Genomic DNA, 14,721 nt, shown 5'->3' on the forward strand with positions numbered 1-14,721 from the left:
CTCCTATTAATGGTCTCCTTCGCGTTGATGAGCACAAATATGGTACTGGCCTTGCAGTAACCACCCCAGTGTGGCCCTCTGAGGTCCAGCCCACTTGGCAAAGCTGGACTTCTCTGTTTACTGCAAAAACTGGGGAATCCTCCCTGCCTCCCCCACTGAAGGGTTCTTCCACGCCTTTGGAGAAGGAAGACAGAGTGTGGACGAGAGGAGGAAGGATCAGCAGGAGTGCCGAGGACAAACCACTCGACTCCCTAAGGTAGAACTGTGCACCCATCTGGGACACCCCAGTAACCTAGTATTATGGTGTATGCCCCTGAAAGCGGTACAGGGGTGGCAGCCCATCTGAGAGCTCTGGGTAAAGTGCCTGCCACCATAAGATAATAAACAGCAGTAATCAGGCCTTTCTGGAAAACTGAATAATACTGTTATTAAAACTTTTAAATTATCTGTATGTTTTATACGAATTTAATTGCCTCCAACGGCTATATTTTGGGAGCAATGAGGATGACAAAAATAATAAGAATGAATTAAACCACAAGCAGATCCAGTGTCTGGGGAAGACATAGAGGCTGTTTTCACTAATGGGATCTGACAGTACAGACCCTGGGATTCTGCTCTGCTCTACATGAGGCAGCCCCCCAGGCCCCAAGGTCCCAGGCAGCAGCCATAGCCTGTCCTGATATTTGCCCCTCAAATACCAACCACACTTTGGGAGAGTTGGTTTCAAGCAGAATGAGGGTAATGCTTCCCTTCCTCTCTCTGTACTGAAATGAAAATCACTACCCCTGCCCTAAAGTAACCTGGATTCTTCCTCCCTGGAATTCATCTGGATCAGTTATTTCTGTGGCTTAGAGAATATTACTAAATGGACAAGACAATTCTTTTATGCTATACTCTTAAGTAAAGCCGTTACTAAATACTACACTGTATTTCATAAATTGAAGAAAAAAAAATAAAGTCTTTAGAGACCATTCCAAGGCATCTGACAATAAACAATCCCAACTCTCACAGCTTAGGCTGAGGAAGTTATAAATTATTAATGTGTCAAGCATTGCCCTCTGAAGCTTCTTTTCCAGCTCTGACCACGAACCCAAGTATCCTGCGTTTAAGTTCCATTCGGTCCGCAAGCCCTTGAGAGACATTTTCAATTCCAGGCCATGAAGGTGGATGGTGCTGATGGCAGGGTTTTATCTGCACAGAGCAAACCCTCTCCTCCCTTGATATTTCAATGGGTTTTTGAAACACTCTACAATAGCTTCAATAACCTCGCAGGCAATTTGCACGGTGGATCATCAGCTACAGCCTGAACCTCTCCCAAAGCTCCCGCACTGATTATCCTAATGTAGCGGCAGCAGCAGCAAAAAATCACTGCTGAGCCAAGGGGCCTTGGATCAGGCAGGCCAGGCATGCAGCCTCTTTGGGGGCGTTGTCCTGGCACTTCTGCCTAGAACTGTCACCTTAACAACTTAAAGCACTATATGCATGTGCGCGCGCGCGCACACACACACACACACACACACACACACTGCATTTTCACTCACTTCCCAGGAGGGAGGCAGAAAAGATAATTTCTTTGCACCTGTCTTTACATTGCTTTCTGGGAGCTAATTTTCCCTTCATATGTGCACGCTTCATCTTCTCATGTATACACCCCATGGGTGTGGGTCCCTAGGAGAACAAGGTCCTACTTCCTCAGGCCCACAAGGCAGCCTTTAAGCGGAGTCCTGGACTTACAGTAGCCACTTAAAACATCCTGAAAGTTTTGTTTTTTTCAAACAGAATTTGGCATGGAAAACTTCTTAGGGCCTTTATCACATACACACATGCCTCGTTTGCATAGTTTTGTTTCTGGCACAGTGATTTCCATTAATAAAAGAATCCAGCAACGAAATATTCTTTAGCTTTGCCACAAATACCCATTTCCAACAGATTTCTCGTTTCATCTGAAACACTAAAAATAAAGTGACGAATGTCAAAGACCTAGAAAGGTCATCTATTTTGTCTCTGCTCATGTTAAAGGACAGTTGCTTTAGAAAATTCTTACATTCTGCCCCAACCTTCACACCATCTCTTTTGGGACAGGAAGTTAACGCCCACGCCGGAGGGGCTCCTGTTTTACAAAGGCTTGACTCGGATAAGTGGCTGGGCCACAGGAGCCTGATTATTAAACGGGGGGNAAGGACACTGAGTGAAGCCAGATGCTTCATTTAGAACCAAGAAGTGGGGTAGGCCCGGGAGTACCTCCATCCACCAGAGCACCCATGTCCCAGGATTCTGGAACTCACCAAGCTTCTGAGGGAAGAAGTGAAAAAAGCATCTGAGTGATCCCCTGAAGAGCCAATCTCCTCTCAGGGAATATGCTGCAAGATGTTTTTACGTTTTTTCTGCCTCCTCTGAACTGCCACAAAATCCTGCTAGTTGTTCCCTCCCTCCTTCCTCACTCTCTATTCGTGTAACTCTTGACCAAATGCGTTAGTGGGACCATGAGGAATTCTGGTTTGTAATCCCAGTCCCCCGGCAAGGTTTCCACCCGGAGTGCTTACATACTCCGTGGCCGTGGGATTTGCCCACGCTCCTGCCCCTTCCCCAGCGGGCGACTCGGGCTCTTACCAGCTGCCCGGTGCGGTGACCGCGTCTCGGCCATCCGGCTCTCGCGTCTGGGCTCCGAGGGCGGCGCGGCCTTCGCCAGCTCCCCGGGACCGGTGTCGGGGGGCGGCAGGGGGCGACTCTGCAGCAGCGGCTTCCTAGGCAGGGGAGGCTTGGCGCTGAGCGGCTCCGACGGCCGCGCCTTGCCCTTACCCTGCTCGTGCGGGGACCGTGCCCCTCGAGGGGAGGGGGCCTTCGCGACTGGACATTTCTCGTCTTTGGGGAGCAAAGCCAGCCCCCCCTTTTCTAACCGGATTTCAGCGCTGTATCTCTTTACCCCTCTGACTTCCGCCGAGGACGCCTCCCTGTGCTTGAAGGACAGAGAGGTGGAGCGCAGCTTGACGGGAAAGGGGCCTCGGTCCTCCCCCGAGGGCGGCTCGCGGGCGGCCGGGCAGGGGTCTCCTGGGGCATCCCGGGGGGTCCGGCCCGGCCCGGCCGCCGTGTCCCCCGAGTCTCGAGAGCCGCCGCCGGCCGTCGTGGGTTTCCCGCCGTGGGGCTCGGGAGGCGCCCGCAGGTCGTCGAGCGCCGCCTCGCTCCTCCAGACCAGGCTGCTCTTCAGAAGCGGCAGGCGGCCGGCCGAGGGCCCCGCGGGGCCGGCGGGCTCGAGCACGCGGACGCTGCCGGAGCGCGCCCACGCCCGGCCCGACGACACGGAGAACTTCACGGCCCGCAGCTCGCTGCCTCCCCGCTCCACCTTCCGCTCCGGCGCCAGCCTCTCGGGTCCGCCCTGCGGGGGCTCCGCCGGTTCGGCCCTGGGCTGCTCGGCGGGGGCGGCCTCTCCGTCCAGAGGAGGGGGGGTGGGCTCCTCCGCCGGCGACTCGCAGGCGGGCGGCGCGCCGGGGCTCGCGCTCACCACCGGGGCCTTGTGCTTCAAGCAGCTCTTGGGGGCCGGGGGGCTTGGGGCGGGGGCCTCGGGAGATCCCTTCCCTGCTCCCTCGGGCTCGGGCTCGGGCTCGGGCACGGGCACGGGCACTTCCAGCGTCAGCTCTACCTCCTTCTGGACACTTTGGTCTGGCCCCTCTGGACCAGGGGGAGACTCCGAGGTGGTGGCAGGGTCAGTCTCGGGAGGTGTCGTGTCCTCCTCAGGGATGGAGGGAGATAACCGAATCTCCACGTCTCCAGAAGCACAAACCACCTCATCAGCTGTTTCCCTGGCTGGGGCACAGGTGCTTTCCAGGGACACTTCCTCTCTCTGGTTGTCGCTGTCGGGATTATGGTGCGGGGAACCTTCTGGCAGAGATAGGGACTCCGGGCCTGACACAGGCTCAGTGACCTCGGGGGTGGCCGGGCGGCTTGAAGGGTTATCCCCGAGGAAGCTCTCCTCCTCCTCGGCGCTGGCACTGAGTGCTGGGCAGTGCTGCAGGCGCGCCCGCCTAGCTCGCGGCCCCCCAGGTTGCAGCATGGTCGCTGGCCCCCCGGGCTCGGGGCTTCTGTCCAGGACCACATCCTGCTGAGCGGAACTGGGGCTCTCTTCTGTGCTGACTCTGGGTAATGACTTCTCATCGTATTCCTCTTCCTCTGGGGTACACGTCAGATCACTAAGGGATTCAGACTGTGCTCGCTTGGAGGAATAAAGAGGACAAAAGACAGCATCATTATGTCGAATATTAGGAAGCCTATGACCTTTCCATTTTGTACGAGGCTTAATATGGTTTAAAGGAAGCAGTGTGTCTCTAAAGCTGTCACCTAAGCAGACATTCACACATGATGTCTCTTCTTAATCCTTCCCTTACGGGTCTATTTGGAAACTTGCCTTACAAGTTCAGCTTTCAGCAGAACAGTGGCGGCTATGCCCTTAAAGTAAATAGTGCTTAAGGCTCTACTGGCCGAGCTGCAAAACCGGTGGACACTGCTCTAAAGAGCGAAGCAAAGGGGATCAAATAAGCTGGGTGTCTGCCGTCCTTTGCACTCCATGCCTATTATTTCATCTACTCTTGATTCATCCCAGTAAGAAAGGATTATTTCCTTTTTGCACTTGGAGAACTGGGAGCTCATAGAGGGCCACACCTTGCTCAAGGTTGAGCTTATTAGCTCAGGTGAAAAGCTGGTGCTCTCTCTATGACCCTGTGTTGCCCAAGAGCTAGTTTCCCATCTAAGTGCTCTCTGTCCAGGGATGGGCCCCATGGAGAAGGGAGACTGGTGTGCCTAAAGGGTGATTCATATCACCTCAAACACAGTCAGGAGCAAACCACAGCATGTAAGATAACGTCCCAAACCATAGCTGATGGATAAAGTCCAAACTTTTTGGCTAAATCCAAGGTCTTAAATTCTCCGGTCTCAAATTATTTCTCCCACTCCCTGCTCAGGTCAAGCTGAGTCCTCACTACTGAGTGTGCCAGACTCTGGGCCAAGTGACCGGCCAGCTCCTCTCCCTATACCTCCAGAGTGTTCCACCAGCACCCCAACAACAGTCAGATTCCACTCCTACAGGAAATCTTGCCAAGTCCCTGTAGCTAATGGTGCTGCTCCTCTCCTGAAGCCCAACTGGTTTGACAATCAAACACTGCCTTGTATTTTTCTTCGGAGAAGTCTCTGGAATTTAAATTTAGTCCAACTTCCTCCTTGCCGTACCCAAAGCCAGTTGCTGCTCTCTTAGGAAGGAGAAGAGATCAAGGTAGTCATGAATCAGTCAAAAGCACTATGAGAAAATGACTAAAAGCTTGAGGGTGTTGAGGTTAATCTTTGAAAAAGTTCAGGACATTAGAAAACACTTCTATCTTCATGAAAAAAAAAGTTCAGGACATTAGACCTCCTTTTCTTTATGTTAAGACATGTGCCGGTGTGTTTGTGTTAGGTTTTTGTTGTTTGCTGCTGTTATTTTAACATCTTCCAGCTGCCATCTGCTTGCTAACAGAACACAGGATAACTGGGATGTTTGCAACAATACCTAAGCGAGCTCTTGCCAAGATGCACAATCCTATTCCCCTGGATTTGAAAAAAATGATGTGCAAAGAAATCTACAGAAGAATTTTCAAAAGCTGCAGGTTCAAAAGGTGTTACTGGCCTTTTGCTACTCCAGGAAATCACTGCTGTTGAAAACCTGTTTTAGGATGTGGGTCGCGTTTTAAAACTATCACAACCCTCACGAAAAGAGCATAAAGCTGAGAAGCAGGCCCAGCTAGGCGCATCCCACCTGGAGCCACCGGCAGCTACAAGGAGGGAATAGTGAAGGGCTGGGCAGGACGGAGGCAGCGTGGAGTGTGGACTTGGACACTGAGCAGAGGCTCTGCAGGGAACAGAGCGGCTCCTAACTCAGCCTGGGCTCATGCACTGGGTACAGCGGGAAGGCTGCATCTACCCGCTCCCTCTCCACCGCCGCCGCCCCTCCCCTCCTCCTCTGGGCCCTCACAGCAGCTTCACCCCCTACAATGCTCTGGAGGAAGAGGGAGTGGAGGACCCCTGTGCTCAGCCTGCACCAAGGTGGAGACTCTGTCATGGCTGCCTGCTTATCTGCCTCCTGTCACCAGAAAGAAAGAGTCATGGGGCAGCACCCATGTCATCTCTGGGCGGAGGACACTGCTGAGCAGTAGTGTCAGTCTCTAAGACCCAGAACTTGTAGTTGGCAGCTCTGTCAGCCACAACCTGGGGCTACTCATCTGCTGAAAGAGAGTTACTATTCCCTGCTCCTGGCACTGCCTGGGCTGGGACGAGGACCAGCCCGGGCAGTGAGACGCTGGCGTGAACGTTCATGGGCTGCGTTCCGCTTCCGGCACGTCACAGCCACACACAGGCAGTGGTTCTGAGCAGCAGGATAAAACGCTGAGATAACAGCCAGCATTTGTCTTTTGGGTGTTTCTCTTTCCCGACCTCTGCTCTGGTGGGGCAGAAGGATGCGGCCAAATGCACTCTTGGAAGTGTTTTTCCAACTTGTAATAAATATCATGGTCTTAATAGCCAAGGTTTGTTTGTTTTTTAACTGTGCCAAGAGGGAGTTTTTAAGGTAGGAAAAGCCCGCCCCCACTACTGTTTTTCTCTAGAGCTCCAAAGATTCAGAGCCTAGACGGTGGGGGTAGAGGGCTGGCCCCGCCCGTGACAGAGCTGGAGCATTGTGGCCGGACTGGACAGCTGTTCTGCCCAAACGGAGGACACAATGCAGACAGCAGCAGGGAGAGACTGAAGTGGAGACTCAGAGAGAGATGTCTGAGTGGGGGCGGGGGTGAAAGTGGGTGAGGCAGAAAGAAACCTCAGATGTTATGGGGGATCAGAAAAGCATGGGAAACTTGGACCTCACCCTTCAGTGAAGTCAACAGAAACCGTGAACCCCTGCAGAAGTCCCCAGGGTCCAAGAGGGGGCAGTGTGGTGTCTCCTCCTCACCCTCAGAGCAGAACAGGAACGCATGAAAGCACCCTGATCCCCAAGAGGGGCCAGAGTACCAGGAAAGTCTTCACGACTGGGAGAAGCGACCTCATGACCAAAGGGCAAAGAGTGCTGAAGGACAGAGGCCTCCACCTTAGGACCCAACAGGGACACTGGTGACCACTGGCCAGACACCTCTGCCCAGTCAAAAACTTAAGGTATCCATGCCTGCTCCCTACCCAGAAAGGAAAGCAAAGAAGGAGGGAGGATATGTAAATGACCGAGTTTGAATCAAGAAATGTTTACCCAGACTAAATCAGAATTTCTGTTATTCTAAAAAAAGGGGGGGGGGGTTCAAAAGCTAAGTCAAGTTCAAATGTAAAGGAAGAATGAGAGGTACAGCTTTGTCCAGTGGACAGTGAAGGGGACGCTGCATTTCCACCTGGAGTTATGAGCCGGGCTTTCCTCTGCCACAAAGTCCTGGCCAGGCTGTGGCTGGTTGCGTGTACCCTTGTCTCTGCAAAAGTGGGAATAAAGCCCAGACTTGAGGCCAGAGGGAGCTGGCTCTGTCCCTGCCCTGCGGGTCCCTCAGCACGAGGACACGCAGGTTGGAGTTACTGGTCCTAGCCATGTCCCATAGCACCAAGCCTTTAACTGTAAACGTGGTGGGTGTGCAAGCATTTACACAAGTACAGTAGTGCCCAGCTTGCACAAGGACACATTAGCCTGAGGGTAACCACAGCTCACTTCCTGCTCCAGTGTTAGTCCCCACTGAAGTCACCTCTGTTGGCAGGAGTTTAGAAAGCACCTTCCGCATGCCCAAAGGAAAACCCACTGTCCCTCGCTGAGCACCCATCTTGTCCTGGGCCTTTCATCAATACCCCACAGTCTCTCTCCAGGGAAGGAAGGGGAGAATGTTGGTCTGTGGACATCTCTTTCTCAGCACTGTCACTCTCTGCGGCCAGGCTAGCCCCACACCCTGCTCTCAGCTCCTCCAGGGCTAAGACATTGTGGGTACCGCTGGGCAGCAGAGAAGGCAACGACCTTATGCGGACCTCTAACCCACCAGTACTATGAATCCAAAGCACTCCATGAATGAGTTCTTGGCTCTTAGAACTATGAGCTGATGACTACACAAGCAGGATGCCCAAACTTGGGGGGGGGGGTCTGTCCTCACAGGGGCACAATCCCTATACTACTAAGTAGGTCCCTGCCCAAGGCAGAAGTCCGAGCTAGTGTGTCAGCTTATGTGTCATTGTTCTTTCCCTCATTCATTCATCCATTCAACAAATGTGCACTGAATACCAGCTGTGTGGCTGGAACTGCTCTAGGGCCTGGACATAGAGCTGGGATGAGCTCTCAGAAAGACTGGCAATATGGTGCCTGGGTGGCTCAGTTGGTTAAGTGTCTGCCTTCAGCTCAGGTCATGATCCCGGGGTCCTGGGATCAAGCCCCACATCAGGTTCTTTTCTCCATGGGGAGCCTGCTTCTCCCTTTGCCTGCCATTCCTCCTGCTTGGGCTCTCTCTCTCTCTCTCTCTCTGACAAATAAATAAAATCTTAAAAAACAAACCAAGAAAAAGACTGGCAATAAACAAGTGAGCACACATATTTACAAAGCTCACTTCTGGGTGTGGCCAGTGCTATGACGGAAGGGAACGTGCTGGTGGGAAGGTGGGGCTGCTTTCCATAGGATGGTCAGGTGAGCCTCTCTGGGGAGAGGACCTCTCGGCTGAGACCCAAAGACAGAAGGAGCCAGCCAGGAGAAGAGTGTCTCGAGCAGTGGATACAGCAGGCATCAAGGCCGGGGGCCGGAGACAGCTTTGGAGGCCAAAGTGTGTTGAGAGAAAGAGAGAGAAAGAGAGGAAGCCTGAGAGGTCGGTAAGGCCTGGCTCTTCCAGGCCCGGAACGTGGACCCTACGCGGAGTGCCGTGGAATGGCAGGGGACACGCAGCACATCGCGGCTTTGTGGGAAGTATTGCAGAACCAATGAGCGGATGGCGTGTTTATGCAGGGAAGGGACTATCTGACGAATGCTGAAAAAGAGGAGCAACCCCAGCTCCTGCAGATAGTCCCACTGACCGCGGGGGTTTCTCAGAAAGGGCATGTGACCCTGCGAGGAGAGAGGCTGGGGTGGGAGAGGGTGTGGGGGGGAGGGCTGCCAGGCCTGCCTGTCCTGCGTCTGCATGGAGGAAGAAGCCCAATTACCGAAGACAGCCGCCTCATCTTGCTGGACCGCTGGTTGCGGGGCTTAACCAGGAGCTTGTGTTTCGCTGCAGAGTTGTCCAGGCAGGAGGAGGATTCTGGAGGGTAATCGAAATCAGCCACGGGTGCCGCACTGCTGTCTGAGGTGCGGGGGGAGACGCTGGCATCGCTCGTGTGCCTGGAGGAGAGCAGGTCTGGAGACTGTGGCCGGGATGAGGAAACTAGAGAGATCTTCATGGGACAAGAAGCAAGCATGCCAAGCATTAACTCCTCGGTGTGAAATGGTTCCAGCCAACATATCAACTCCCTGCTTCTACCGTGCTCGGTCTTCCCATGCCATCTGAGGGCTTTACATGGAGGGACAGATTTAAAATCTGACTCTCAGCAGGGAGGACTCTAGGGTACTTCCTTAGAAAGGTAAATGGTTGGGAGTTTTAAATGCTGGGCCAACCCCTACAAACTTCTCACTCATTTCCAAGGCCATGCAGAGAACCTGTGCTCCGGGCAGCCGCGGTGAGACAACTCTGCCTTCACCCTCCCAAGCAGGTACGGGCACTTCAGACAAGAACTTCCTTCTCTGATGAAACAGACTCTCCTGATCTCTCCAAGAGCAGGCTTGGTCCTGCCTCTGGAAGCCAAGAGGGTGGCCCAGAGGAGTGATTTTACAGGCTGGAGCATAGGACGGCCCAAGCCCACCACCCAGCATCCCATCCCTGCAGCTGCATTTGTTCATTCTAGAAGGTTTCTGTATCTTCATGTGCTCTTGGAAGATTCTGGTGTTACAAGTATTTTACTAGCTCATACCTCAGCAGCAAGGCACTGACCAGTCAGCCAAGGGCAAAAGCGCTCCCAGGGAAGAAGAGGATTTTGGTGGTCACCGGGAAGAATGACGGTAACATGCGGTTACCTTCACTGAGTGAGGTCTCAGTGGGTTCTACTGCAAAGACATTTATGGGCATGAAGTGGTGGAGGGGGTACCCAGAGTGCACCCATGAGCAAATGCAGCCCACATGAGGAGTGGGACGCAGAGAATCTGGGAGGTGCTGGGCTTTAGTTACAACCCTGCCCTCCACTTCTACGCTAGTTGGTGCTCAGTATTAGTGTCAAGTTTACATTTTCCTCCCAAAGTTTTCTGTCTTCCAAATTTTGTATGTATACACAAAACACAATTTACCATTGTAACCGCTTTTAGCCATATGGTTCAGTGGCATTAAGTACACTCCCGTTGTTGGGCAACCGTCTGCAGAACTTTTTCTCCTGTAAAACTGGCACTCTGCACCCGCTAAACAACAACTCCCCGTTGCTCCCTCCACCCAGCCCCTGGCATCCACCGTTCTACTTTCTAGCTCTGTGAATCTGACTACTCTAGGTCCCTCATGTTAAGTGGAATCATACAGTATTTGCCTTTTTTTGTCTGGCTTATTTAACTTCACAGAATGTTCGGCTGTGTTGTAGCCTGGGTCAGACTCTTCTACCTTTATAAGGCTGAACTCTTCTTGCCTGTTCCCTTATACTATATTCCATTGTGTGTAGAGACCGCATTTTGTTCATCCCTTCATCCATCAATGGACCTTTGGGTTGCTGCCGCAATTTAGCTGTTGTGAATAATGCAGTTCTTTCAGATATATACCCAGAAGTGGGATTGCCGGATCATACGGTGGTTCTATTTTTAATTTTTGGAGGAACCTCCATACGGTTTTCCACAGTGGCTGCACCATTTTGCATGCCCACCAACAGTGCCCAGGGGCTCCAATTTCTCCACAAGCTTGCCAACGCTTGTCATTTTCTGGTTCTTTGATAGTAGCCGTCCTGACGGGTACGAGATGGTGTCAAGCTTACATTTTAACCTAAGACCATAATTCTAGGCACTTCACGATGTTTAGTAAGCCCCTGTGAAAACGGTCTCCTCAGGAAGGAGGCAGCAAATAAGACGTGGGCAGCGAGCAGACTCCCAGGGGCCTGGGTGCATCTTGCTCAGTTTCTTTTCCACAACCCTGGAGCCCCGCACAGAGCAGGTTCCAAAAGTCTCTGCTGAGCTAGGGGACACCAGAAGGATGTCACTGTTAGACAGACAAGTGGACGCAGGGAGTGGCCTCTGCAAGGGAACTTCCTCGGAGAAACGTATTTTCCCTTTCAACAGAAAGGTCCCTTATATCTTCTCCGGCAAGTTTTAAGTTGATTCCTGCCAACTGGGAGAAGACGATTACTACAACGAGGGGAAAAGGATTATAAGTGGACACAATCTATTTTAGTTCTCTTGTTTCGGCTACTTGGGTTCTTGTGGGAATAAAGCAAGAACAATTATTTAAAAAATAAACCACAGGACAGGACTCCCAGCTCCCTTTGTACCTGTGGCTCTGGTTTCTACTGTTGCAGCTGATGACTCAGGAAGACACATAAGATTGGACAGGTGACACCTCTCCCAGGTGTCCTCCCTAAGGGTCACCACTAGAATGGGTACATTCCAAGGATCATAGAGAATCCTTCATTTTCACCCTTGTCTACAGGAACAATGTATATACACTTGGTAAAATCAGGGGTTTTGTTTTTCTGACTGTGTGGGACTTAAGAGAACAGGCGAGATGAGCTGCTTTCACAAATGCAGTGACTCCCAGGCAAGAATGATTATGTCTACTGCGAGGACATGGGCTTTGGTCACCTCCCTATAAACCCAAAGGACGAACCTTCCCTGCCTCCTGTCCACTCAGCTCGCTCTGTGTTTGCGCTGTCTGAGCAGACATTCCTGGGCTCAGGCCCATTCTAGCCCCCCCCGGGGGGGGGTGCGAGCTGGCAAGGAGCTTAACTTCCCAGAAAGTCTGACCACAATGACCTCTGTCCCTGCAAAACCCCTCCCCTGGCTGTCGTGGCTGGTCTTCCTGCTAGGGCGCCGAACTCCCAATTCTCAGTCTTTGTGGTCGTTCTGAGAGTTCTTGGGGTCTGAAAAGACCCACATCTTCATAACTGAGAAGAATTACGTGCCCCGTCCTTGATCAGTGAAGCGACTAGGTGAGGTAAGGTAGGATGGGGCAGGAAAGCTGACCTGTGTTTTTACGGGCTGGAAGCATTCCCACTTGCATTGCTTGCTCCCAGTTACCTGGTCTGTCCTGAAATCTGCGCTTCTGGATAATTCTGGAAGTGAATGATTTAAAAAGTCTAACAGGTGGCCGGCCCTTCATTGGAGGAATGGGACTCAACTGGGAAAATGGCCTGGGGTCTCATGGGCTTTTTCAGGGGTGACCCTGGGTGACAGCTGCTTTACAGTGTCTGTCCTCAAAGAGAGGGGCTCAGCCACCCAGGAATGTGCTGAGCCCAGTGTACATGGGAACAGCCCGCAGACATGGGCCTTTTTAGGAAGGAGGAGTCTGCTGCCTTTGCACCCCAGCTGGCCTTTCCTGCTGAGGGAAGGGGAGGCACTGACCTACCTGATCCCACATCATCCTCTCCAAAACCCTCTGAGGACACAGATTCCTACAGGTGACAGAACCTGCCCACTGCCTGGCTGCACGGCAGTGTGTGCCTTTCTGCCAGAGCCTGTGTTGTCTCTTTCTGGGTGTCACCTTCCTGCATCACCCAGGACAACCTGCCAGCTTGCCACCCTCTACCCAGTGCTTCCTACTTAATGGCAGGACACTTAGCAGATGGCTAGTCGGATGTCATTTTATCTTAAAAATCACCAAAAAAAGTCTCATTAGTTGTCACCTCACGTGGTAATGCGATTTTAAAAACACTACTACGCATTTCCTGAAAAACTCATTCCATCAGGAAGTATCACCTTGACAGCGTCATGAGATACTTGTTACTGGAAACCTTTTATCACAATAATCTTCATTAAGTTTCTCTATCAAGCACGTGGGCCTGCTTCAGGAGTCGCAACAGGAAATAAGAAATAGCCCACAATCCCATACTTTTGGGATTTAAAGTACCCTTATATCAAATATCATGTGTTATATAAAGACATTTTAAAGGGTGCATTGTTTCCCCCTTTCAACCAGTCCACTGTGCCCAAGAAACTTTCAGGGCATAAAATATGATCACTGTGTCTTTAAAACCTTGGTAACAAAGATTACACATATTTTTTAAGTCTTAAAGCCTCCAATTTTAGTTTCCTATTACCCAATTAAGAAAATTACCTAGTTCAGGGGTGCCTGAGTGGCGCAGTCGTTAAGCGTCTGCCTTAGGCTCAGGGCGTGATCCCGGTGTTATGGGATCGAGCCCCACATCAGGCTCCTCTGCTATGAGCCTGCTTCTTCCTCTCCCACTCCCCCTGCTTGTGTTCCCTCTCTCGCTGGCTGTCTCTATCTCTGTCAACTAAATAAAATCTTAAAAAAAAAAAAAAAAAAGAAAATTACCTAGTTCATAAAATTTCAGCACCTTGTTTTTTCGGTCACATAAGCAGGGATGCTGAGAAGGACGAGGCCAGCCCTGCCCTGTGTGAGTGGCTCCCACGCAGCTAACTATGGGATGTGAACACTGCGGCGCTCTGGAGGTTTGGAGCTGGGCTCATGCCTTAATGCATGGAATTAGAAACTACCTGTTCTCCTGTACTGTCCCAGCTAGAGGCAGAGAGAGCCAGAGAAGTGTGTGATGGACTGAGGGCAAGTCAGTCAGCTAGGGCTGGTGAGTGTCCTCTCCCCAGCACATGGCTCTGAAACATACACAGTCCCGTGTGGTCCTGAGGCTGGGGACGCTGAAGATGGGTCTGTCCTGTGACACTGGGGTCAGCCATAGCCTGCCAACCCTCCCCGCCAGTGTTTTAAGGTGTTACGGGGTACAGGGTTGGCTCGAAATCCAGGAAATGGGCCAAATCATCCTCTTTGTCTTCTTTCTCTTCAACATGGGAGAGCAGGTGTGAGTAGCTCACTGTCTTTAGACCCTGCTCACGGAACAAGCAGGGTCAGGTTCACCTTACAGCAGAATTCTGGAGAGCGTAACTCTCTAGCCAGCTCTGAGCGAACCCCCAACCCTGGGACTTAGTTACATTCAGCTATACCAACAGCCCTTCCTCTGGCTTTCATCAGTGATGTTCTGGGAACCCACAACCACACCCACGTTAGGCAAATATTCTTTCCCCTGCCTTTGCAGGGGGGCTTCTGGATGTCCAAGTTGAAGTGACTGCTGAACGTATTACAGAGCAGCTCAGAATCGGCAAGATGGTGGTTCACAACGAATCCCCGAGATTCCCAGTGAACAGCCCTCCACCAGGGCACAAGCCATAGCTCCAAGAACGCACAGGGCAGGGGCGTGGTTATTAAAACATGGACTCTGGCCTTTGTTTTTCAAGTGTCAGCACAACCCATATAACTCCAGTTCTATCCACCCCTCAGCAGGGCTGGTCTAAAGGGAGAATGATCATTTACACACAAGTACAGCATATGGGCTTGAAATGACGACACCACCAACAGAGCGGCTTCCACAGGACTCAACTCTTCCTCCTGTTTCCTAATGGGGGAAGGTGTTATCTACGATCAGCTCCCCTGCCCTGCTGAGGTCATAGATATCCCTCCTGCTTGTCAAACTTCCCCTGTTGCCCTGTTTACCAGCGGCACACCTCACATTCTACCCCTAGACCAACAA

At 52.0% G+C, this 14,721-nt stretch overlaps 1 protein-coding gene across 1 annotated transcript in view; it reads right to left on the reverse strand.

Annotated features, from left to right (window-relative positions):
- CRACDL (CRACD like) overlaps nucleotides 1-14,721 on the reverse strand; it is a 52,904-nt gene that overhangs the window by 21,622 nt on the left and 16,561 nt on the right. The window contains exons 5-6 of the mRNA XM_040623565.1: nucleotides 9,151-9,341; nucleotides 2,611-4,207 (exon numbers count right to left, since the gene is read on the reverse strand). Coding sequence (XP_040479499.1) covers nucleotides 2,611-4,207; nucleotides 9,151-9,341 — 1,788 coding nt within the window. The remainder of the gene's footprint in view (nucleotides 1-2,610; nucleotides 4,208-9,150; nucleotides 9,342-14,721) is intronic.

The sequence above is a fragment of the Ursus maritimus genome, unplaced genomic scaffold, assembly GCF_017311325.1.
Source record: "Ursus maritimus isolate PB19 unplaced genomic scaffold, ASM1731132v1 scaffold_6, whole genome shotgun sequence".
Taxonomy (NCBI): Eukaryota; Metazoa; Chordata; class Mammalia; order Carnivora; family Ursidae; genus Ursus; species Ursus maritimus.